General features: G+C 38.4%; 1 protein-coding gene across 2 annotated transcripts in view; it reads left to right on the top strand.

Annotated features, from left to right (window-relative positions):
* Positions 1–14,793: 14,793 nt before the first annotated feature.
* Positions 14,794–27,338, top strand: part of MOXD1 (monooxygenase DBH like 1) — a 47,436-nt gene continuing 34,891 nt past the window's right edge. Inside the window, exons 1-2 of one of the 2 annotated variants that reach the window (XM_088140865.1) lie at positions 14,794–15,513; positions 26,569–26,715. In XM_088140865.1, the coding sequence (XP_087996991.1) occupies positions 14,902–15,513; positions 26,569–26,715 (759 nt within the window). In that variant the 5' untranslated portion in view covers positions 14,794–14,901. The remainder of the gene's footprint in view (positions 15,514–26,568; positions 26,716–27,338) is intronic. The other variant, XM_007437007.3, reaches the window with a different exon arrangement.

Raw genomic sequence — 27,338 nt, 5'->3', positions numbered from 1 at the left:
GAGTTTTGACTCTGGGTGTCTTTCACATATGGAAAAGTGGAAGTGTGCATTTTATGTAGTCCTTTCAGTGACCTGTGCAGTTCAAGGAGAACAGTTGTCAGTATGATGCATTGTAACATAGCCCAGAGCTTTGCTAAGTCTCCTGCAATTGTCATTATTCTGCCATCCCATGGGGTAAATGTTGTTTGCACACCTTTTACTCATCTAAGAAAGTAATGTCCTGTGCATGTATATATAAAGATCTTCTTCTGTAGTATGGGAGGTAGAAAGAAATAAGAACTACAGAAGAGATGTTGACTTCTTTGGTTTACTTGTATCTTGTGTCCTCCAAAATGTGTCTAAGCAGCATCTGAATCCAGAGCTCCTTAATCTAAATCCAACATTATTCACATCATCATCCATAGGCATGCTGTTAAAATGTGGTTTCTCAACTTGTTGACTAACAAACAATTGGTTTATTATTTGTTTTCTAACAAACAATAAACCAAAAAACTAAATTAATGTGGCTTCCAATTTTTTCCCCAACCTTCTATGCTATAACTTGTACAATTCCAACTGCAAGAACTGCTTCCAAATGACTTTGTTTTCTTTAGAATACTTCCTTGGTGTTTTCCTTTGCACATACATGACAAAAGAATAATCAAACTGCCTCTCACTCATAGATACTTCAGGCTTCTTTTTGAGTGTCAGCTTCATTGGTAGGCAAGACTTGTTTTGACTAGTTTAGAGTTTATATGCATTAGGGTTTAAGGGTTTTTTTTTTTTCTTCAAAGAGCACCATTTGATTTCAACACAGTAAAGCCTCAGCCATTGCGTTTTAGTTAAGAGGAATTTGCATCAGTTTGCTTAAATACCTAGCCTTTAATGTGAGAAAAATAAAAAGATGGGCTGAAACAATATTTTAGACTGCATAAAAAGTATCAAGATTGTAAAGAGTTTCTAGTATCTTACAACCCGAAGAAATAATTTCATGCTTGCTTGGAGACAGTCAGCTTTAGATGAAGATATGATGCTAATGGTATTGACTATTTTTAAGAGAAAGCAGACCCTTTAGTGCACTTACGGTCTCAACAAGAAACGTGGCATCAATGTGTACAAGAAAAAGAATCCCATGTGGCTACATATTTTTTGGACTTTGAGGGCAGGGAGGTTACAGAGATGTTTTTCTTGCAGCAGTAATTACTGAAGCAAAAAAATAATAATTTCAGAGAGCCCTATGTGTGCAGGCCTCACCTGCAGAAACACAAAGCTTCCTTGTGTTGTGGCTTATGGGCGGAGTTAGGATAAAATTCTGTGGTCTGAAACAGACTTTTTTCTGGTGCATTGTCAGCCAAATTGCAATCTGGCAAAAGCAAGATTCATCAAGGTGAGGGTTATCAAGCAGTGCTAACTCTTCACAACAATCAGTGGATATAATGGCATCTGGATTTAGTGCACAAACATTTAGAGACAGATTACTGGAATGAAAGAGGAACACTTCAATAATTGAGCAGGTGTTTATTATGTTTCTTAAAGGCTAGTTAAATCCATTTTTCCCAACTTTTTAAGCACTGGTGAAGTAATCAGGACTCTAGCCATGTCTTGCTCCAGTTTTATTCCTGTCACTTAGGATGTAAGCTCTGTTTTTCATCATTTCTTAACTATTCTTTGTCTTTTACAGTGCAGGTACAAACTGGAATGGGGATGTATATCTTAACTAGCTAACAATACAAAATCAGGGTTTTGGGTTGGCCCAAAGGGTTGGCCAGTCAGCCATGATCCAATTTACAATATAAATCAATTTATTTTAAGCTTTGATTAAATAAACATGTATGTATGCATGTACAGAGCTTCAATGAATGTTCACTAATTAATTTGAAGGCATTGGATTCAACAAGTTGAATTCAAGATGTGATTTGAAGTGACAGTTTAACTGAATCGTGTTCAAACTGAAGCTTCACATTGAAGGTATAGACAGTCCTAACTGGATCTATATAATGGGTAAGCAGTGAGAGGACTGAAACATTTTTGGTAGGATTTCTTAGGATTTTTAAATGATCAATATGTTTTCCTTGGCTGATGTTAAGAGAATAATCACCATGTGTGAGAGTGGCAATCTTCTGCACAGTTCCGTGTGAATGAGTCTCGCTGATTTAATCAGATACTGCTGAATAAATAAGCAGAGAGTTGGACTGTAAGTCAGCCATGAATTTTATCTATCTGAGAACCCAGATAGAAAAGTCACTTTTTGTGAGATGGGTGGCCACGTAAATTTGATTGATAAATAAATAAATAAATAAATAAATAAATAAATAAATGTTTTGATCAAAAGCATGCAGCTGTGGTTGCTCTGTTCTTGATATCATAATTTACAACCTTAAGTTCTTAAAGGTAATTTGAATGTTAAGAACTGGCCAAAGTGAGGAGAGAGATGTTATTGGAGTGTGTAGCCCCTCTCTGCAGATGAACTTCTTACAGCTGTGCACTAGGCAAGCATTGAACAGGGGGGTACATCAGAAGGGAGATGGAGACAGAACTAGCCTTTGTGACCTGAAGAAACCCTGTCACCCCCTTTTAAAATATGTGGGTTTCTTCTGAAGAGAATGTTCTTTAAAATTGATATGTCCAGGGCAAAAGGATATATCACCCAAATTTTATAATCTATTTCATGTTTTATGTAATGACAGCTATTTAGGAATCAGGAATTGAAAAATAGGAGGAGCAACCACACGCCCCTGTTTTTATACTCCAACTTTATCCCACCCAACCCTATTATCATCTTATTACAATCACAATTGTTGTTTTAAAATATATACTGAAGACTATTCTCTTGACTATACACCTCTTATTAAATGTCAGCTTTCCCCCACAAACTATTTAAATATTTGCCATAAAGAGCTTTCTTAACCTAAAGAGTCTACCACAGACATTTTCCTAGAGAAATAAATCCCATCCCCCTCAGGAGGGAGTGGAAGTCATGTAAAACTCCATACATGGGGCATAGCAATGTAACACCTGTATCTGTCTGGTCTGAGAGCATAAGGGAAGATGTATATACCATTCTGAAAGCTTCTATATGGTCTATATTTTTTCCGGCAACCTCCGAATGCCAGGACCTAGACAGCTCCTAAAGCAAATATGGTCATCTGAAGTATGAAGGTCCATCAGTTCAGTTCCTTGTAGATGATTTGAATCCCAAAGAATTAACAACAGGCATGTCTGACAAATCCCAAAGAGGACAAAAACCTCCAGGTAAAGATCTAGATCAAAGATAGAAATAGAACATAAACATACATTTTGTTATACAGTTTTACTACATAAAAGATGAGATCATCTCTTAATGGGAAACTGGAAGTTCTCCCCACCCCCCTTTCTCTCTCGCCTTATGATCTTTCTACTCCCATTAATTCTAGGAAGCAGAAACTGCCCAGGCTAATATCTTAATCTTGACACTTTGCTCCACATATTAAATGTATTCATCTCACTAAGAGTGAAACAAGACAAGTTACTGATTTATACATTTCATATGTCAAAGAGCTTCATTTCTTTTATCACAAGAATGAAACATTTATGATTGCATCAAATCCTTGGGTGCCCCATGTGAACCTTCCTGAGGTTGCCACTGAACTGCAACTTTTGGATCTAGAGAAAAATACATAGGGACTAATAAAGGAATGTGTTAATTGCATTTTGATCAAAATCAATTAAATCAAACTTTATTATTTCTCATTATTTTTATCCATGCTTCTTGTTTTTTATTGTATTTTACACGTCTTACGATGGCTACTTTGGATGATATAAGAAAAAGGGAATTTCAGTGCCTTCAGTCCTTTATTAATGTTAAATAATCAGCTAAACTATAGTTGTTGCCTCTGAATTATAGTGTCAAAATCACCCTTTATTTCTCAGTGAAGTGCACTTTCTCCTCCTGCTCCTCAACATCTCTTTTTTTAGGTGCAGATATAGCCTTATGTTCTGCATTTATGAAAACAGTGCTGCCAATGTTGGCTACTCAAAACAAAAAATGAAACAAAACAAAAATAAAAACCTGGGTGAGATTTCGCATCCTTACATTTGTATTTCCTTTATATGTGTATGCGTGAGTGCTCTGGGTCAAATAAATGCAAACATATTTTCATTTAACAAGTCTTAAAATGCCACATGCATCTCTTTCAAAACTGACTGCTGTTCTTACGTGGGAGAATCCCAACGTTTGGAAACTGAAAACAAATTCTGATTGAGAAGGAGGATATTCGTTCCCAGTATTTGAAGATACCTGCATGTGCATGTTAACATAAATGGCTTGACCACAGATAAAATTAAAGCTACGCTTGTGACTGCAGTGGCTGGCAAAATCAGCTACCTTTCTCTGATCTTTACAATCTTCCCAGAGTCCAGACTTAGGACTTGAATTGTATTGGGTCTGGTTTCATCCTTGCCACTCCAGCCTGTAATCACCCATCTGTTCCCACACTGACTCTAGTGTGGTTGCTACATTTACCTGCACATGGAGGGTCTATGTTTTTAATGTGGTTTTGCAAAGTTGGGCTTCAATGAATGCATGGAGCAGAAACTGCCATTCATCACACCAATGCAAAGAAAAGCAAATCTACCTCCCCCATTTCCAGTTCCTCCTCCATCATGAGAAATAAAGATCTGTTTCATTTGATTGGGGAAACAATTTATCTCTATATATGTCTCTGCCTGAAGCTGAAAACATTTGGAAGTAATATGCCTCATTTCCCATTTTTTTCCTGCCTACTGATTCTCAAGAGATTTTTCAGGATTTGATTGGGTTTCCTTCTTTACCTTTTTAATTCCTACCACCAAAATGTTAAGCTTTTCTTTCTAACAATTTCTATTATTATGCTTTGTAACTGCAGTGCTTTTGATAAATTTATTTCTTTAATCTTGCAACACATTTTCAAAAAAGCAGCATAAAGAAGCAAGCATCTACGTTCATACTGCATACATTTATCGGCATCCACGATAGGCAGGGGGACAAGTGATGAAACATTTATTGTGGCATCACAACACGTATTCTGCCCCTTACCTAGTTACATGAGGCATTGCAATGCAAGTCCCAAGGGTGAAGCTTGCATTGTGATGTTGCAACATGATTTGATATTTTGGAATCATCATGATTACAAACTGACACCTATTGCCATAGAACTTTAATCTCTGCTTTGCTAAGCATTAGAGCTGTTGTTTAGATTTCCTTGACAATGTTTTGCATTCCAGCAGCCAGCTCAGCTTTGGGTCACCTTTGATGTTCTGAGCTAAGTCATCTTTCTTTCTTTCTTCTTTGGGTGGAGCAGCCTGTGGTACCTTTTCACCTATTGTCAGCCTTGCGAAATAGTCCAGGCAAGAAGCAGGTGCAGATGAACTAATTCTACTTTATTGTAGGGTTACATTAACAGAATCTTGCAAGTCTGAAAGCGCATTTCCCCCCCATCATCTTTACAGCCCAAGAAACTAGGGAGGGTCCCTTCTGCGACATTCGCCATGTCCGCATTCCTGTTGTGGGTTAAGCTGCCTCTTGTCTGACCTGGCTGCAGCTCTTCCCCCTGTCTCCCAAAGTCATTCCCACATACCATTACACTTATGTCAGCCAAGTTACTTTTTGGCTCTAAAGCAAAATTTTCAAGGTCTTGTAAATGTAGTTTTTGGTTTGGTTAAAATAGTAACATTTTAAGGTTAGGTCTGTGAGAAGCTTACAGCAACTTTAGTTAGGATCTTTGGGCGTTTCACATTTGCTCCCAAATTCATGTTTCACTTTTAATCATCTACACATTCCATTGTTCTGTGTGTTGCCTTTCAGTTAGTGCACACCACATCACAATATCTAAAGTAATATTGGTAATGCTGTGTTGGCTAAATTTGAGCATTGGTTTCTTTTGAATGGGCCTCATTTATCACACATCCTACACAGTGGTCTCCCCCTCTCTCAAGCAATTTCAAGACTCCCAGATGACTCTGGGTAACTTACATTTTAAAAATAGGAACAATAAAATATTCTTAGTGTGGCAAGTTATACCTTCTGGAAGTGAGACCCCACGTTCCCATGGGTCATAGTAGACTAGCAGAACTGGCTGTGGAGCAACAACAAGCAGGAACTGCTCTGGAGAGAATGGATCAGGCTAGCAGTTTGACAGCACCCTTGTTCAAGAGTGCAACTTCTTTTGATTGAACTCATCTTTCTCTCTTTCTCTCTCCTTAGTGTATCTTCCTGACTCATTTTTCTCATTTTGAATTAATCTTTCTTTTTCTTTTCTTTTTTATATTTTCTTTAGTTTGTATTAGTCATTTATATTTGTAAACTCTAATAAAATTATTTTTAAAAAAAGTCTTGTTAGTTCTAAGCCTGCCGAGGCTAACTTGTGTGACCTGAGCCCCTTAACCATAAATCTGTTCATTCCTCACTCTTAGTTTTCAGCATTGGGCTGCTCAGTTACACCCTTCCACACAACTGATATTCCTCATAAACAAAGGTTCCTGATGATGTAGAAAAAAAACTGTGTTCATCTTTAAAAAGTTATATGTTTACTTCTGTTCAGACCAACCATTGTGGTAAATAGTGATCAAGATTAGAAAGGATGGGGCACCTCCATCACCTGCTTTGCTCACCAGTGTTGACAAACGCCTTTTCCATCACTTTTAATTTTGCTGACAATATAATGCTGAGTGTGTTTACTCTGAAGCAATTTCAGTGGGGCATATTGTCAGCTAAGCGTACAATTTCAGCCTTAGCTGTACTCAGTTTTTTCCCCCCATTCACAGAAAAGAGAGATGAATTAAAGGCCAAAATAAAGTGTGCAACTGTTTATACTACATAGGATCTGGAGAGGTCAGAAACAAGAATATGTAAGGATCACCAAATACTTCCCAAAGTGTGTGTCAGGTATTTTATTATCCTTATAAGTATATTATGTACTGTACTGCTAAATGGCTAACTTTAATGGTGTACCTAATACTTTCCTTAATTTCAGTACTTTGAATCTCATTAAAACCCTTTGTATACCTTTATGTGTCAGAATGGTGTATTTTTATTCAAGTTTTTACCACAGAATTTTTGCAGCTATGCATTTGGAAGATTTTTAAATCGGTGATAAATTGGCAGATTTTTATCACCAATTTAAAAAACTTCCTGAAACAGTTTTAATTTAAATTTTACTGTCGATATCAAGATTTTTTTTAAAGGCTTCCTGTTTCTGATTCTAGCTCTTTCCATTAACAGAAGAACTGAGCAGGGCAAAAGTAGTAATCACCGATTTCATCTAAAGTAGACCTCTAAAAGCTGTGGAAGGTGTTTACAGCTCAATGCAGTGGGAACTGCCTAAACTAGTTGTTGTCCCCACCCCCACCCTGGGTCCCTCCAACATCTCCAGTCACCTCTGTTAGATGAGGATTATGATAGCCATACTTCAGCACCTATAAAAGGTGCCAGGCTGAGGAAGATTGCCCTAAATCATCACTCATCTCAAGCCAAATGAAATATTTTACAGTAGATAATGTATCTTTTGGGATGAGAAAGAGAAGTTGACTATTTGCTCAAACTTGCAGCAACCTGACAGCCATCTGGAACAGAAAAAAATAGTGAGGGCTATAATTACTTAACCCTTTATTGCCTGCAATTTTTCCACTTAAAATTTCTCAAGTAATTGTTAGGGAGCAAAAGCAGTTTTAGCCAAAACATGGGAAAGTACTATGTATATGCTGTCTTGGCAAGGCTTTTGTCTTTAAAAATATTTTTAAATGAATGAAATCAAGAAGTCCTTTTTCCCACTTACCTAGAGAAGTTTCCAATGACTTTCTTTCACCAAAAAAAAAAAAGCTGGAAGATTCCACCTCTGTAATGCCTAGCAAACTGTTTAGGTTTTGCCAGTCCTAACAAAACCACATATTAATGCATCTGGCTCACACAATTTATCTGTGAATCTCAACACAGATAATTGGCATACTTGCCAAATGGCAAAACTACAGATTGAACTGTAAACTGAGCCTGTAAGAAATCAACCAGCTGAAGCCTGTACATGTTGTTTCAGGTTGGGTTCTGAGCAAAATATGGCTGTGTTAATTGGCCAAAACTCAGCAGTTCTCATATTTGTATAGCTAATACAAAGAAAGGCATCTCAGTCCATGATATATCCAAGACTGATTTATGTTCAATTCTTTGTGTCTTTGTGGTTTTTTAAGTGAATGAATGAGTTCCAAGTAGAGTTCAAATATGCAAGGTCCCATGCATACACACAGTCTATAAAAGATATCCATGCATTTAACAACTCTGTTTATTCAAACATCTACAGCAGTATGGGTAAGTTTACAGATTCCACATACATAGGCACTATCAAACGTATATTTAAGGAGGAAGAAGCAACAGCAACTGTAAATCTTCTCTCTCTCTCTCTCCCCCTGCCATAAATATTATCAGTTGAACAGTTAAAAACAGGGCAGGATGAACAACGTTTGTGTCTCTGAGGGCTACATATGTACATATACCTGTTACACTTATTCCCCCTGCTCCAAGCAATATTCTTATTTTGCAGCAATCTTGCTTTAGATCATTTGTTTCCTATTGCAATGGCAGGGAGCTCTCTCCTTCTCAGCAGTGTCCTTGGAACACAGATAACAACCCTTTTAATGGAAGTGAGGCAGTACTTGAACAGGGTCCCTAGGATGAGGTGGGATATGAAGAGATAAAAAGGGTGGTGATGGTAAAAGCTGCATCAATCATTCACCCAGTGATCTTGCTGAAGATCCTTATTTCTCCATTATCATCCCTGCAGAAAAACTGCATAAAAATTACAACAAAAATCAAGAAAAAAATAACAGAACGGAAGGAAGGAAGGAAGGAAGGAAGGAAGGAAGGAAGGAAGGAAGGAAGGAAGGAAGGAAGGAGGGAGGGAGGGAGGGAGGGAGGGAGGGAAGGACTTATTTTGTTTAGATATTATTGGTTTTTCTTGTTTTTTTATATTGTCATCTTTTTAGGTTTTGTGTATTATTTGTTGTAAAAGGTATTAAAATAAATAAGGAAATAATATCAAAAATTTTTTAAAAATCAACAACAAAAACCAGGGATTTATCCTCCCCTAGAATAGCTGGATTATGATTGGTCAAAAGAACATTGGGGAAATGTGATCAAGGCTACATAATTCAATAGGAATGAAGGGATTGGGGATGTTTAACCTTGAGAAGATGGGACTGAGTGGGAACAGTTTGACAGTCTGACAGCTGTCTTCAGGTACCTGAAAGGCTGTCCCATGATAGAAGGTGAACATCTGTTCTTCATTGTGTAGGACAGAGAAAAATGGAAATTCCAGTTGAATATCAAAAAAACAATTTTAACAAGAAGAAACGTTTGAAAGTTGGATCAATTACTCAGAAAGGCAGTGGCGCTCAACCTCAGCCTCTTTTTCTTCCATTTGGAATAGGAATGACATATTATTTTCAGCCAATTATAAGATAAATAAATGCCTGAAAGAATAGGGGAAAAGGTCTTAGTGACAGACTATTTCCAATTTACATGCCTTCAGTAGTCTACAGTATGTAAACAGATTTGAGGCATAAGGAAATTGTACACACACCAAGAGAGACATACATATATGGAGAAACCTAGATTAATTATCTAAAATATATATAATTTTGGATATATTATTACAGCAGTTATAGAAACCATGGTTATTGTGGATAAATGAACTCAGAATACCTTTCAATTATCTAGGCTTTATTTTAAAATAGTTAAGTAGCTATTCAATATATCCTCTTTAATGGGTTAAATGTATTTCCCAGAATCCTGCATTGCTCATACGTCTAGCAGTAATCTAGTCCAGTCAATATTTTAAAGAGTTTCCCTTCATTATCTTGAAGTTTGCCCCCTCCATTTTTATTCAGAGATCTTTTACCTCTTCAGTGGGTACAGTTCTGCAAGGCTTGCTAGCTTCTAAACAAATTAGCACATAGGCCTCTAATGGAAATACACATTTTAGATGTAGGAAACAAGTGTGTGGAAAAGCTTACTGGGTTGGAGGCAATGCTCTTTGAAATGCTCAGGGGACACTCAAACTTCAGAAACACGTTCAGAACATCTGCTCCATTGAACTATGAGCTATGGATGAAGGTGTTTGAGATGAAGTAGTGAGGACCTGGAACAGGAATTATTTCAGGTGAAAGTGTCTACACAACACAGCTTAGGAAGATTTCCAAATGGAAACTTAAAAGGCTAAATGCAAAAATGTGAATTTGTGCCTGATTCTAGCACTATGGCATGTATAGATCTGAACCATGTACATGACAGAAAAATACCTACTGATTTCTAAAAACTGTATTCTTTTTGCAGTTTACTTTTCTAAGCAATAGTTTCATCTCCTTATTTCTTTTTTTATACCACTTTGATTACATTTATATCTTGCCCTTTATTTAGGAGCTACAGAGCATTCCCTTCTCTTAAAACATGTATTTAAACCCAAGATCTTATTAATGCAAATAATAAGTAACTGGCTTGCCTTGATTGACTGTATTATTTTATTTGGGAGTCTCTTCTGCTTTCTCTTGTTTCCTCTTTTCCAATAAATCCATTTTTATACCCAGAGATTTGGCTGCTTTGGTTTAATAAAGGATGTTCCTATTAAAATCTTCCTCCTGTGCATAACTACATGGTTATACAGCTATGACCTGCAATTCAGGATTGGCACAAGATTAAGTTTGTTACTTCTGCATGCTGCTGAGAAATCCAAAATACCTTTCCTTCTGGAATGTGGGTAAATGCAGAAGTCCATGGAAGAAGGACTCCTCAACTAGATACCCTACAGTGTGTCAGGATGTTTACCTGGTGATGTCCTACTGTAATGACCTTTTACAAAGGAACCTAGGGAAGAAAGGGGCTAAACAATTCTTCCTCCCTGCCTGTAATAAATAAAATGAGGAATTACTCTTGATGTGCAAAATTTTTCCATCATAAATAGTATTTCCTATTACCAGATATCCAATTGCAAGCATGTTAACTAGGGCAATAAACAAAGTTTGTTTTGAGCTCTTTGGGTACAATTTCCTTCAAGTCAACTTGATTTCTGATGACTTCCCGGACATCTCCTTTTAAGTTTCTTCCAATATGGCAGCAGTTTGCCATTGTCTTTTTCTAGAATTTTTTTTTTTTTTTTAACTTCCCAGGCTAACCTACAGACTTGGGACTCCCTGGATGAGAAGTCTCTCATTCAAGTACTAAGGTTTTGCTTAGCTTCTGGGCCCAGATAAGGTGCTTCTACCAGTTGAGACAAAAGCAGAAATGAATTTAAAAGGTTCTTTCTATTATATGATACTTCAGCCATACTTGTCTTTGGGTCCTAAATTGGAAATTGACTTAGACTAATTTGGAGGCCATCCAATTCTGTTGGGGTAAGCAGTTTGGTAACTCTAAAATTCCATTGTTTAGTAGACAGATTTTATATAAAGAATATTGTCTCCTATACAACATCAAACTAATGAACAGAATAAATGCTATATACATATTTATTAGTAGTTTATAATATAATATAACTTCAAAGTTGATGATGACCTTGATGATGATGACAACAGGAAGAAAGGCCCATAACATTTTGTTAACATTTCAAAGTGCTGGTTTTGACCTATGTTCCTTGGCTGTATATTTCTTGGCTCCAGGGTGCCTTAGGAATCATCTTGTCCAGATAGAGTGTGCTTGGCCCATCCCATCCCTATGATAATTCAATGGGAATTGAATCTCAAAGCAATCCTTCTCTGTTGTGGCCTCGATGCACTGGAAATGGACTTGGTACCCTTCTATTAGTCTTCCCCTAGGTAGTTAAAATATTATTGTCTGAACAGACATTGAGAGTTTGATTGTGCTGAGTTGTTTGGGTGACTTTGTTTTTAAACCCTATTGTAAACTGCCAGGAGTCATTTGAACAGGACACTATAATTGTAATATATAAATACACAGATTTTTTTTTAAAAAGTGACTATATTGCTTGAAAACTTCCTTGCCCTCTGTAGAAAAAATAATAATTCAAACATTGAATTGAACTATATAATTGAACTATATCAACAATCCGTTGCTCCAAATGAGGTGTATATATCTCCTTCCATACTTATTTGGTGAATCTACAACCCCTATGCCAAAAATGCCTTAATTCTTGGTGCCTTAGTAATTGCTTTCCCCACTTCCACCCTCACAACATTTAAGTGTTCCTTGAAAAGAAACTTGTCAAATTTGGTAGTCTATATGTGTCATTGAAATAGACTTTGGACGCAGGAAGAAAAGAACTATAAGAGTTCCCCTACTCCTCTAATATCTTGTGCTTGTATGAGCAGTCACACACATTGCTCTGTGAAAAGGACCAGGCAATTTTTTTCAGTTGAACTGAAAAAGACATTACAGAGGAAGAATTCCAAAACTGGGTGTGTCACAATAAAACACTTCATGTTAACTAGGACCAATACGATAACAGAGGGAATGGGGGAAGGTAACAGGCCCAGGACAATTTATTCTAGCAGACTAACAAGTAAATTTGAGTTAGAAGAAAGATGAACATGAATTTGAAGGATGAGTTCGGGTTTACACGAAACTAGAATCACAAAACTCCCTCCTCCCCCCCCATGAAAGCAAAACAAACAAACAAACAAACTCTTTAACTGCTCCTGCTTGTTTGAGCCAGAGTGCTAGTAAACAGCACAGACAAGACCTGAGCACTAAGGTTTAACATTCCTCACCCAAAGCACAGTGATTGCAGAGTCTTGGCACTGTCACTTTGATGTCCTGGTGCCTTGTTATGATGCTGCCACTCACATCTCTAAACTAAAACCTTGGAAAGTCACTGCCAGAGTGTCACGCTGCCACTAGGTGGGGTGGGCTGAGTTATCACAAAGCAATTTCTTAAATATCTTCAGCTTGCAAGATTTACAGAATGTTGACATAAGAATAGTAACCCAATAATGTGCTGTTAAAACAATCTTTATTTAATGAGGTGGCAGTGGTGATGTTTTGTTTCTTCTTCTCACAGGGCAGTTAATCTTGATGGTCTCTAGAAGGAGAGAAGAACCCCAATCCTAACTCCAATCTGGTGAAGCAACATAAATTGGAAAAAGCAATGGTTGCAGTTGACCTTCTGTTTTCTTCTTTACTCCTTTCTCCTTCTGTTCTAATCCAATCCACATTTTTATTACACAATGGCTGCTTTTGTGAATTTCAACAGCTTGCTAGCCTTTGGGTTCAGCATTCACTTTAGAAATTTTCCAAGATGTTATCAGTTATGATTTCAACATTTGTTTGAATGCCTGAAAAATCAATTTAAGGTAAGTCTTCTAAGTCCTACAGAGTAAAAATTGATTATGCATAGCAGTGGTACATAGAGTTTATAGCAGTATCACATAAGCTTCTGCAATGAACAGTGCTTTGCTTCTGATGATCCTTTGAATCTTCCAATGTGCCATCTGGACTAGAGAAATACAATGTCTGGACTAGCTTCATTCTTAAACTTTAACATTACTCAGGGTGATGTCATATTAAAAATTCTTTTAAAAATATGTTTGCATTAAGATTCTCACATATTCTATACACATTGCATAGAAAAAGGTGATAATGAATAAACCACTCTCCTGTCAATTTTACTTGGTAATTAAAAAGTTAGAAATGGGTACCTAATAAGCAGTTAGGATAAGTATGCATAATCAGTATTTTTCACAGGATTTTTACTTAAATCTTTTGGGATGCAGCTTTCACTCTGTTATGACCTGCCCTTAGCTCTCAAAATTCAATAGCATAAAATGTCAAAATAAGAAATGTTTCCACCCTGGTAATTGCACGATATGCTGTGACTTGTCCAGACTGCAGCTTACCTCATGGCTGATTCAGTGCTAGAATAGTGATAAACAGTCTGGATGGTAGCCCAGACAGTGAGGGTGGGTAGTGGTCATGATTTGATGGTATATATAAAAAAAAAAAATCAGGTAGTAAGGGGATTTTCTTGCTAGAGTGCCTCTTCTGGATCACACTGATTCTGCCCAAACCTGCTCATCAGCTTGTTGGACTTCCACAGAAGGAATCTTGTCTATGGAGTGCCAAATCAGGGCGCCCAACATCTGAAGAAAGCCTCTCCCTGCAGCACAGAACTTACAGCAGATTCACAGTAACATTACAATGTCTTCTTCCACCACGAGCCCTCACTCTGCTTCTGCTGAGCCTTTGAACCTCTCTGTTAGCCTTGTGAGGTAATTCAGATAGGAAGCATGCCTCATTTCTCCTCCCGTTGCCTTTACAGTCCAAGAAACTAGGGAGGGTCTCTTCTGAGACATTTGCCATGCCCACATTACTTCTGCGGGCTAAACTGCCTCTTATCTGACCGCTGCCCTGGCTGTGACTCTTCCCCCTGTCTCCCAAGGTCATTCCCACATGCCATTACACTCTCCTTGTGCCCTGGGGCTAGAATAATTCAGCATGAGGACTGATGTGGTCTTCATGAGTCAATGAGTCTCCTGAATCTTTCATCTCACCCCGGAAAAATCTTCAGCCTACAGGCCCTAGCCTCTCCTCTGCTTAATTTCACCTTTTCAGCAAACTGAGGTGGCAGACAGCTCTTTTCAGGTCCCTTGAATGGGCAGCAAATTGCTTTTATTTGTTTGCCAGGCAACAGGAGAAGAGCTTGTAGGATTTTCTGCCTCTGGTGCCAAAATAACTTGGCTGCCTTACTTGGGTATCAAGCTTATGGCCCTTGATGTGCAGGAGGAAGATGATAAGGGTGCCGTGCGGTAATGTGCCGTGCGCATCTAAATAAAGCCCTCGGCCCTTCCTCAGCAGCTGGAAGAGAGTTCCCAGTGCCAGGACCGGGAGATGGGAAAAGGTCCCTCTGCTGAATAGCCGCTGCCTCTCTACAGAACCGAGGACGGCAGCCAGCCAGCCAGCCAGCCAGCCCTATGTTTCCCCGTGGAGGGATATTTGCCCCATCTTCAGCTTCTGCTCTCGTCTCCCTCTCCCTCTCAGAAGGTGGCTTCGTTGGCTCCCCTCTCGTTCCTTCAGCTCTCGCTTGCCGCCCCGTCTCCGCTTCTATCTCCGCTTGCACCACCCACTACTTCGCTCGGCCCTCGAGGCCAGACCAGGCTCCGCCAATGAGGAGGCTCAGCGACTGGGGAGGCGTTAAGGGGCGGCGGCGGCGGCGGCAAGAGCGGCAGCTTCAATCCGGAGCGCAGTCCGGGCCCTCGGCGAGGGGCGCGCTGGCGCCAAGTCCGACTCTGCGTCCTGGAGCGCGCGCGGGCGGGAGGATGCGCTGCTGGCGGCTGCCGCTGCTGCTGCTGCTCTTCTTCTGGGCTTTGCCGCCTGTGCCCGGTGGGCGCCACTACCCTCACAGCGCCATGTTGGACGGCTCGTCCCGCTATCGGCTCTTGTGGGCTCACGAGGGCAACACCATCTCCTTTCGCCTGGAGGTGCTCACTCAGGGCTACGTGGGCTTCGGCTTCTCCCCCACAGGAGCCATGGCTTCGGCGGATATCGTGGTGGGTGGACTCGACCGGGGCAAGCCCTATTTGCAGGTGAGCAGCAAGGGGGGGGGGAAGAGCAGGGTCGCGAGAGGGCAACCCCCGCTTCCCCAAGCGAGCGTTGCCGCGGTGGAGAAAAAGCAAGCCGAAAAGGAAGATCCAGTCGTTCGTCCTAGTCCTTTCCCTGACAGCATTTTGCGTATGTTCAGAGGTACTCCCGTCTCCATCGGAAGATCATTCATAAAGTTTAATACTTTAATTAGACTCAGAGCAGCTAACAAGAGAGGCGGTAGGTCGTCGTTGAAAAATAGTTCCCAGTTTGAGTTTGCTGGCTGGTCCAGCATCCCGTTCAGTACATTTATTCGTCTAGTGCCAATATACAGATTGCCGAGTGGATATGAGGATACGTTTAAACACACGCACATGCAAACCCAGTAAGTTTCCTGTAGAGTCAATAAAAAAGAAATAAGACAATGCAACTGCTACATCGTGGCTGTCATGATGGTTTTCTCTCTTTTTCTGTTATGTTCTTAGCAGGGAGGATTTTGCAATCCTCTGCGAGTTGGCAAAGAGAAAGAGTGAAAGCCATTTTTAACAATAACACCTGACTTATTTTATCATTCCTTTTTATCAGGGGTGCCTTTCAGACTTGCCTAAGTTTGAAGGCAAAGTGACCAGACTGGCAACCTGCCAACTAGCAAAGCCAAGAACGGTTCCTGTCCATTTCCCATATTGACACACAACAATTGTGTCTCTTTTTATGTTTTTAGTCGGTAAAGATGCATTTCAGCCTTATCTTAGTATTTTGAATTACACACTTCAGTGTTTACTTGAATACATTTCATCTTCATGTTCAAGATTCTCAGAAATAACAGATGAATATACATTTCGTTAATAATGCAATATTTGTCTTTGTGCTTCCAGGTGTTTGCTCAACAGTTCTAAATACTCTTGCTTGCCAAGTCTTTGGTAGGGCACCCAAGGGAAGAGCAAATTAATTGAATAATTTCTGCCTTTCTCATTTAATAGTTAATTAGCATTCAAACTTGTGATAACATTATATGGTAAACACATATGTGGACTGAATTAATTCATAATTTAATCTCTTAGAATCATATAACTGTGGAGTTGGAATTAAGTACAAAAATAATCTAGTCTAACCCTCTTGTTTGTTGGTCATAATATGAAGTACTATGTAATCCCTAAATATTTATTTAAATTCCCCTAAGCAGAAAAGTAGCATACTACAGATGCAACTTCAGACCAATTCCATATGTATGATCTGTGGTTATAGCTCATGTTAGTAGCTAAATTCTCCCAAAATGAGAGAACCTTATTAACACTTAATCTTATCTTACAGGCAGTTTGATGGTTATGTATGTTTCTCGATACTTTTCTCCATGCAGTAATTAAATATTTTTCTAAATATTTGGAGAGAGCTGATTGATTGGATATACTTCCAAAAAGTATTTGATAGAGATTCTCACAAATTCTCACATAAATTGAGTAGGTAAACTGTAAGGAGGTAGAAATACCAGGACAAGCATTTTGTTTGTATCTAGCTATATAATGACAACCATAACTTAGATTGACAGCATTGAGATACATATTAACATTATTGAATCCATTTTTCTATGTTTGGCATCTGAGTATTTATTTACATTTTTAGTGATATTAATGATTCCTAAAAGAACACTGAACAAATAACAAACCAGTAGGTACTAACTTTTTAAAAAGGTAAAGCATTTAAAAAGATCTATGGCATAGATACTGAATTCTAGATCTTGTCAATATTTAACTCTTAAGGCTGTTTCCTTAGAAATGTCATCTAAAAGTCAGATACTGCTACAATGCAGCAGTGAATTTTGGTTTTTCAGTGCATCTATTTCAGTGGTTCAATTCTGCTTTCAATTCTGCTGAAGTGTGGTTGTTCACAATAAACTTCCAGATAACGTTTTCAGAATGCACATTTAATCATAGTTTCTCTTTATTTAAGTGTTTAATCATATTTTCTCTTTAGTTATACATTTTTTTCTATTACTACTCTTAAATCAAGCAACTACTGTTGCTATTGCTATTTATAATCCCATCAATATTTGTGGTGCTTCCATTGTTTCATTAGAATAAAAAAAAGTAGGTCCTTGGCTCAAGGTACTTGGAATCCATATTGATTTTAAAGTAAAATATCTATATATTATTGAGATGACCAATTTATATTTCTGAGATGTAAGTTGCCTTTTTAAATAAAAAGAGATCTGCTAAACAGAAAATTTTACTAATTTTCTAATAGCTTGGGGTTCTTCTCAAGCAAAGACCAGGACAGTGAAAAAATATCTTCCAAGTATGCTAGTAGAAGAAACAGATCAATGTTTTCCTTCAAATATTCATGCTGGTTCTGGAGGAAGAGACTTTTCCTTTCATTGCAGTTAGCACAGAAATATGGCTGTATATGAGGAATTAAGCCAACTGTTCCTTTGCCATCTTCTTGCTCACTTTCTTGTATGTAATTTCTGGCCATCTATGGCCACATAGTGAGTTACTCATACAGGATGAATTTAGCTGATACACATATACAAACACACACAAATGGATATACCCCATCTACATAAACAATCCAGAAAAGGAATCTATTTTCTATATAGAGAGGCATGCAACAAATAATTTCTTATTCTTCAAGTGCTAGATATCAGCAAAGGTTCTGATAAAAGCATAAATAAGACTCTTTTTGGCCTCTTCATGTTGTCACTGTATTTAACCTGAGGCTGTTGCTTTAAAATTTGCTATGATGGAGCGCAACTTAAAAGATTCTTCTGTTACCTCCTTGCAAACAGATCAATCAGGTTGAAGGGTGCAATTATGTTGTAAAGACAGAAGGACAAAAAGGAACTTTCTAAAGGGCTGACACATTCTTCAGAAGTATGGCTGAGAGCAGGATGATGCATTAGGGGCAGGCATTCCAGGAGTACAGAGTGGGGACCCAGCGCTATTTGGGAAGTGTAAAATCCATGTCTAAATAAGAGGAGTCTCTCAAGCATGCTTAATAGATCTATGAATTGTGTAAAAAAGGAAAGCAAAGAGAGCTGAGCTAACAAGAAAATAAAAGTTTATAGAACGATGTCATGTATAATGCCAATTATGAGCACATTTTAAGGTCATTAGGTGGTGCAGACTGCTGAAGCTATTGTGAATATGCTAAAGTATGGGGAACCCCACCCCCCAACAATGCAGTGATGGAAAGATGCCGGATGGATAAATATGGGTGCTGCCTCAGAGAAATTGCTCATTCTGTTCAGGCTTGTAGTTATATTAGGCATGCAATATTGCCAAAGTAAATTTTTTACAGACTACTTGCCACGAGAATGCTCAAGGCAGCTCTAACCCTTGGATTTTAATTTTTTTTACTATTAAAAAGTCTTTGGGCTTTCTTGCAAATTCATTGAGTTTCCATTCTCCAGCTCAATTATTAGCCTCCTCTTTAGTTGTCAAACCCCCTTGCTCCTGCTCTGGAATTGTGCATCTCTAACTTCAGCTCACAGTATCCATTTGCAGAGAGTAATCCTTCTTTATGAATGCCTGTTTTGTGTGATTTATTTAAGAAGGTTGCATTGTAAGGGCCTTCTGTTAAACTCTTACATAAAAATATTCATTTGAGGATTATTTGTGAATAGCTCTTCGTTAGTACATGAAAGCACTGTACTTATCACACTCACTCGTTTGCTGGTACCCAAAATAAAGAATATCTGCTTATTACATATATCCATGCAAATAATTTGGAGATGTTGTTATGGAGTAATCAGATTTTAAAAGGTAAAAAAACCAGTGAATTGAACTTTATGCTGTTTTTCAAACATACTCATGACAAAGAAGTATTTAGCAAAGAAACAAAAAGGAGAAATGTCACAGTGGCACACGTTTTAAATATCACCTGGTGCTTTGTTGTAGACATTGCATGCCTTTGGAAATCTCATTATATCTTTAAGAATCTTTTCTGGCATGTTAGTACAGTATGAAGGGAAGAAAAAAAGATTCTTAAAAACTCAGTGTGTTCCCCAAAGGAATGCAATATCTACCGCCAAGCACCAGCTAAGGCATTACTACTGCTTAAGTATTGCTGTTTTTTCTGCTGGAGCAAGGGTCTTTCTGGAAGAACACTAGTCCAGTCACCATTTGTTATGCTTTCCCACCCATTATGTCTGAAGAACAGATGAGATACAAAGCTTGCATGGGTCATTCTTAATCTGTGAGAGATCTCAACATTAATAGGACATGATATGCTATGGCTGAATTAATTGGAAAAATTGATCTTCAAAAAAAATATGCCTATCATAGTGGGACACTTAAAGGATATTTTCATACCTTGGAAATTATGTATTTAAGCCTGAATTCTTAAAAGTACACATTAGTAATGTAAACTGTTTAGTTTTCGTATAAATATTTCAAATTACAAGTCAGATCACAGATTTTAACACTGGATTGCTTCTGACTATGGGAAAATGTATATATGGTGCCACTTATTCTCACATGTTATAGGCATTAACTTAATGTAGGAATGTGTTTGTATTTACAGCATAGTGAAAAGGATTCACATAGTAAAATTTAGGAATACCTGTGAGTATAATCATCTTCCTACCATGTAGTTGGTATCTTTTTGATTATTGGCATTCCATACGATCTTTTAGTTTCATTGGCAATTGTGCACAAATCTGCTTGTAATCATTGAGACTTTTGGATAATTTTCATCACAGATACAATACTGCAGAATGCTGAAATACTCCTAAAATGTCTGGCATGCCAAATTATACAACTTCAAGAAGTCTTGGGATTTTGGCCCCAGAGGCAGACCCTGTCCTCTGCCTAATTTAAATGCATCCAGTTTGCAAGTTTCTAGATTTGATGAAATTACTCAATCACTCTCTGTTCTTTCTGTTGCCAATTCATTCCAATCCTCTGCATCACTCCTTTATCCACTATATACTGTACATTATTTGTAATATTATTCTGTATGGTAAAATCTTGATTCTCCAGACATCCATGTTCTGGATTTTGGATGCAATGGCCAAATTTGTATTCAAACCTTACCCCGGAAATAACCAACAGGTTCATCTATGCCAGAATGGAGAAGTTAAACATCTACCATCCTAATGCATGCTCTCCTAGACTTACAAACTGTACTTATGGGAGACTGTGAGAGCTGGGAGAAAGCCAGATAAGGTTTTTCAATGCACAGAGTTTCTCATGGAGAGAGAGGAAATTGAAATGAGCTAAAGAGCTGGTAGGAAGTTAAGATAACCTGCCTCCCCACAACATGGAAAGTCCTATCTGTCGGCATAGCCCCCAAGCTACAGGATCATGTGGGCCAGTACATTGAGCATAGTTCAGAAGGGTATTAGGAACAACACCAGAGGCTCAAAATACCAGTTGCTCATAGATAGAGCAGTCGCCTGAGACTCAAGGTCTAGACAGACCAATATGAGCACAGCCTGGATTGACTATAAGAAAGCCTACAGCACAATGCCACACACATGGATCTGTGAATGCCTGGTGCTATACAAAGTCAACAGGATGCTAAGGACCTTCCTCAAGAACTCAATGGGACTGTGGAGAACAACACTGGAAGCCAACTCAAGACAGCTCGCACAAGTGGCCATCAAGTGCGGCATATGCCGAGGCTTGAACCCCCTCATCCAGATATTCACAAAGGCTGGATACAAATACAAGTTCAAGAGTGGAACTACCACCTCCTCTACAAGGATCAGCCACCTCCTCTACAAGGATGACATCAAGCTATATGCTAAGAGTGAACAAGATATCGTCCTGCTGATCCACTTGACATGGATCTACAGTAAGGACATTGGGATGTCATTTGGACTGGAGAAGTGTGGCCGGATGGTAATAAAGAGAGGGAAGGTAGTTAAAACTGATGGGGTGGAACTACCAGCGGGCCACATAGCAGACATACAGACCATCTACAAGTACCTTGATATCCCATAGTTGCATGGGAACCATGATGAGGAGGCAAGGAAGACAGTAACATCCAAGTACCACCAAAGGATAAGTCAGGTCCTGAAGAACCAGCTCAATGGGAAAAAGAAGATCCACCCCATCAACACGTACACCCTGCCGGTCATCAGATACCCTACTGGTATAGTGAGCTGGCCAAAGGAGGACATGGAGGCTGCCGATATGAAGACCTGGAAGCAGCTCACAGTGTACAGAGGTTTCCACCTCAAGTCCAATGCCCAGAGACTGTACACCAGCTGGAAAGAGGGTGGGTGGGGTCTAGTGAGTGTCAATGTCCTGGACAAAACCCAGAACATCCAGGAGTACATCAGTAAGATGGCACCCAAAGATGAGCTGCTGAGAGAATGCCTGAGGCAGCAGCAGACATGGGAATTCAAGCAGAGGAAGTGCCATGGCAAGACAAGCCCCTGCATGGGATGTACCATCAACAGATAGCTGAGGTGGCTGATACTGGGAAATCCTACCAGTGTCTGGAAAGGGCTGGACTGAAAAACAGCACTGAGGCATGATCGTAGCAGCACAAGAAAAGGCATTAAGCACCAGATCCATAGAAGCAGGGGTCTACCATGCTAGACAGGACCCAAGGTGCAGAGTATGCAGAGAGGCCTCAGAGACAGTCCAACACATAGTGGCAGAGTGTAAGATGCAGTCAGGAACAGCATACACTCAATGGCACAACCAAGTAGCTGGCATTGTGTACAGGACCATCTGCACAGTGTATGGGCTAGACTCTCCCAAGTCCAGATGGGGGATTCCACAGAAGGTCATAGAGAATAGCAGGGCTAAGATCATGTGGGACTTCCAGATCCAGACAGACAGGGAGGTACTGGCCAAGACATTGTGATAGTAGACAAAGACCAGAAGACAGTGGTGGTGATAGATGTAGCACTGCCAAGTGACAGCAACATCAGGAAGAAGGAGTATGAGAAGCTGAAGAAATACCAGGGCCTGAAGGAGGAATTAGAGAGGATGTGAAAGGTAAAGACCAAAGCGGTCCCAGTGGTGGTAGGAGCACTTGGGGGTGTGACTCCTAAGCTGGGAGAGTGGCTCCAATAGATCCCAGGAACAACATCAGAATTCTCTGTCTAGAAGAGTGCAGTGCTAGGAACAGCTAAGATACTGTGCAGAACCCTCAAACTCCCAGGCCTCTGATAGAGGACCCAAGATTGAGGAAGACAGATACCACCCATAGAGGTGAGAGGGGAAGTTTTTATATATATGTCAACCTGACTAGGTATCTATTCTCAAGGAATAAACAAAATTGGTGCAGTTTTTCAAAGGCACTCATGGACACTACCACCACCTGAGCCTTTGGATCACGCTCAAAGAATCTCCAGAGAACAACAAATATGTTTTCAATAGGATTGATGTTACATTCAATTTATATCAAATCCTAATTTGGGAACGCTATCTGTGTGTGTCTCTGATTTTGACACTCTATCTGGAGTGTCTCCAAACTCACAATTTGGATTTTCCCCCATTGAATAAACATTTCATTTATATTTTATGTACATTATTCATATTTTTGTAGTTTTTTGAATGTGTAAAATCCCAATAGCCATTTAATGGACATTCAGCTTTCTCAGAAACCCTATATTCTGAAAAACTTGTAGTATTTTATTTTTTGTTTTTTGTTTTAGTTTAGATAAGTAAGATGCATAAAATTATGCAGAATGTGGAGAAAGTAGGGATAGATAAATTTTTAAAATATTGGAATGTAAAATCATCATATGAAACTGAATGGAAGAAGTTTCAGGATAAATAAAAGGATTTGCTTTACATTCCTTTAACTGCATTAAATGTGGAATTTATTGGCAAATGAAATAGTGTGGTTTAAATTTGGATAAACTTAAAATGGGCTTATATTCTTGGAAATATATCATGGGCTATGAGTTGTGATGGCTAAAAATAACTACTGACAGTAGGGTTTATCACCAATTGCTGGAAAACACAAGAAAGAGGCTGTTGAGTTTACATCCTGCTATGAGCTTACAATAGGTACCTGCTTCACCACTGCAAGAAAGAATGTTGCTTTACAGAGATCTTTGGTGTGATCCTGCATAGCTTTTTTTACATTCATATAGGTTTCTTACCTCCATACCCAACATAGTAGCCACTGTACCAGTCCAATGATTAAAATGTTGCTAGCATAAAGGTTTGTGTGTAGTAATACAACTGCTTAATCAGGGTCTCAGATAAACTTGGCAAGCCTTTGTGCTGGAGAGCCCCAAATAGTATTTTGTTATTACTTACTTCATTGATAGAAGAAGGCAAAATCTCTTGCAGGTTGCAAGGATGTGGATGACTTTTCCTCTATATAAACACCTGTTCAGGCCTATGAAGACAGCTGTCATTCTCAAGGTTCCTTCTGCAGCTGTGCTCTCATTTTTTAGGGATAAAACAAAACTTATTTGCATCTTTTTGCTACATCCTTAAGAAATTACTCTCCCTGCCATTTTGTATAGCAGTAATCAGAAACCATATCAACTGCAAATCGTTTTTGAGAGAGCGAGTGCAGGGTCACAGCATGTGAGGAACAATTCATCCTCAATGCCTTCATCTGTAAGAAATTATACGCTAGAATTTTTATGATCTGTAAAATCATCTTACTGCGTATTGCTGCAATTTCTAAATGACTTCTATTGAATGAAACATATCTGATTCATTCACTCCATCCAGCAGCCTAGAATTGCCTATAGTAGGGTGTGTATGTGTATACTGTATATACGTTGATTTCAGTAACAGCTGCAAAACATGTTAACTTTACCATAATGGAGATAGCTTACATGCTAAATAGGCAGTCTGATGTCTTCCAGATGTATGGCCAATGAGTGAGAGTTGTCCAAAATATCTGGAATGCAGTGACCCAGGTTGCCATATCATGGGCATATGATACACACATTATTGAGAACAAAAGTGGTGGTGACAACATATATGCCATTCAAGATAATGAGTTTAATTTTGCCTAATTCCAGGTAGGTTAAGAAAATAGATAATATAACATAAATTGGTTGCTTATTAGGGAAGTGACTAAATTTCAAACAAAATAAACAGTTGTGTTCCAGAAGTTCTACCAAACTGTTTTGAATTGGCCCCAGTTGAGCAAAAACAAAACTTGAAATGTCTGCTTGTTCCTGATTTTGGCTGAAACAAAATCTGGAGGGAACTTGGGGGGATTTTACAAGGTGAGTAGGACAAGGCTGCATGTCACTCCCTTCTCTTCTGTCCTCTACATGGTCTGTATTCTAGCCTGCCCACCTCACATCTTCCCACTGCCTTCCCTTTCTTTACTCCTTTGCCTCTTATCCACCAATGCTCCTTCCAATGGACCGGCATAGCATATCTTACCAATTGGCCTGGCTCCTGTCTTTCCAGGACCTTCAGCTCTTCTCTTGTGTCCCCCCAGTTGCTGATATACTGGCCTGTGCTCCCTTACTGTGATGGTCTCCACAGAAGCTACAGATCCTTTCTATATGTATTGCAATATCACATGCATGTCCCAAAGGGGTATAACTTGTGGTGCAATATCACATCCTTGCTTTTGTTGTTTGACAAAAGTAGTGTTGAGCCTGCTGCTGCTGCTGCAATGTCAGATAATTGCAGATTATTACAGATATTATGATTGCATATGAACAACAAGCTAGCAATACAGTTCTCAAATACAAGACCAAAAATGAGTTCCTTACCACCAAGGGGCACTGGAATTTTCATTTTGCCCATAGACTTCCTTTCTTCTGTTGATTTTTGTTACTTTCCTTGCCTATCTGCTCCTGTCTTCCATGTAGCTTAAAAGCACTGGGAGTGGAGATATTTTCAGCAGTATCCTTTTATTTTCATCTAAAAATAAGCAATGGATATATTTTAATTTTCACCAAATTTCCATTAAAAAAAGGGAACACCCTTTTAAAAGTTTTTCCACCTCTTTAAAACATCTCCAAATTTTATATCTCTGTGTGGTCGCTATGCAAACTAGGAGCAAATGCATAAAATTCTTAGTTCTTAGAAAGAACATTAGTCAATATTATCATCCTGGTGTCTATGGAATGTGTTTTGGAATGGCCATCACAAGAGTTGCTGAAATTATGATGAACTGGGAAGTAGGAGCAGAGCCAAAAAAGCAGCTGCACTTTGTAACACAGAATACAGAGGGGACGAGATTAACAATACTACATTACTAATGCAGCTTATTCATTATTTATTTATTTATTTATTTATTTATATGTCCCATTTATATAGCTGCCCATCTCACACAAAGCAACTCTGGGCAGCGTACAACAATTAAATAAAAATAACATGGATAAAAACAATCATAAAAATAATATTATACTTCTGCTACAATGAGGACTAGGATAATCTGTCCTTGGGGCAGCAAGGAGAATCACTAAAACATTTCTATGGTTTAACAATATGAGGAGGTAAAATAATATCATATTCCAATTTAATATTTCCTCTCTAGAGAGTATATATTAGCTTTACAATACTGTACGTGGTTTACTTATCCCCTTATGATTAAGTGCATGGGAACTAAAAAAATGGATTTAGAGTAGGAGTAAAAATATTATATTTCTTGATTTTACCCCCCAAATAGGAAAAAAGAGCAATAAAAAATACATTGAGACAGAGAAAGATGCACCTAAAAATAGTGCATATATTATGTAATAGCCAGACAAAACCTCCATGAATTCATGTTTAAGATAGGAGTGTAATGCAGAGAAATACTATCTATACAATTTGTTCTTGAGGATCAGATTTTATTCAAATACGTGTTTGCTAAGTCCACTAATGCTCTTAAGGTTACAGAATAGGCAAATGTATGATTACAAAATAGGCACCTCTTTTTGTAAGAATCTCTTATTATATACACTTACTGCATGTGGCATTTATACAATGTTAATTACATTCAAAAGGATAGAATGGAAAAATACATCTACACATTAGATTTTCTCTTATTGGTTAATGTAAAATATTTATTTAGAGAATTACAACATATTCTGTATACATTTCTTTCCCACAAAACTGAAAAGGTTGTGGAGTTCAGAACATTTAAAAAGAACAGCAGGATAATGTTTTGCTTTCTATGTTCAACAGGATTGCTTTACAAATGCAGACAGAGTACTGAAAAAAGATTCTCAGCAGGATTACCATCTGGAGTATGCTATGGAAAATAATACTCATACAATACTAGCTTTCAGCCGGCAGCTTCACACTTGTGACCCAAATGACAAGAGTCTAACGGTAAAGTTCATGATAAACCTAAATTAGAGAATGAGAAAGAAAGAGAAAAAATAGCTTAATAAATTTGGGGAAAAAAATAGCTTCTCATTCTCAGTTTAATCATTATGCTAATTATGCCATAATAAATAGTCTGTATGTACAATTACTGTACATACTGATTAAGGTAGATACGATGTTAGTGTATCTTCTGATCTGTAATTCAATGAGGATTTATTCTGTCACACAGTGGAATAGACACTGGTGGTAGAATATTCTTTCTCATATAGTTCCCTCATCCAAGCTTACCACCCCTAAAGCTGATAGTTCAAGGGCTGAGGAACTTTCTGGGACAGAATTGGAGTGTGCAGAAGATGTGGAGAGTTAAGGACCTAAGTTTTAGGGCTTTTGAAAGATGTTCCGGATGACCGCCTCACAGCCATACTAGCCTGCATAGAATATGTTATAGTAAACCAAATGGAAGATTACCTAAGCATGAATTACTTTTGTATCAAAATAGTTTACAATAAATATAAAAATACAAAAGCAAAATGTAAAGTTAAAAAATGGGAAATAATAATCCCATTCAGTTTTGAAATAATATACATTTAAAGCATATTATCGATACAGAAGTTGATCAACATTAT

The sequence above is a fragment of the Python bivittatus genome, unplaced genomic scaffold (assembly GCF_059951505.1).
Source record: "Python bivittatus isolate LINGU-HERP-01145 unplaced genomic scaffold, Pbiv_v1 ctg000020_np1212, whole genome shotgun sequence".
Lineage (NCBI taxonomy): Eukaryota > Metazoa > Chordata > Lepidosauria > Squamata > Pythonidae > Python > Python bivittatus.
Note: the sequence above shows the minus strand (reverse complement) of the source record. Positions and strands in the feature narration are given on the sequence as shown.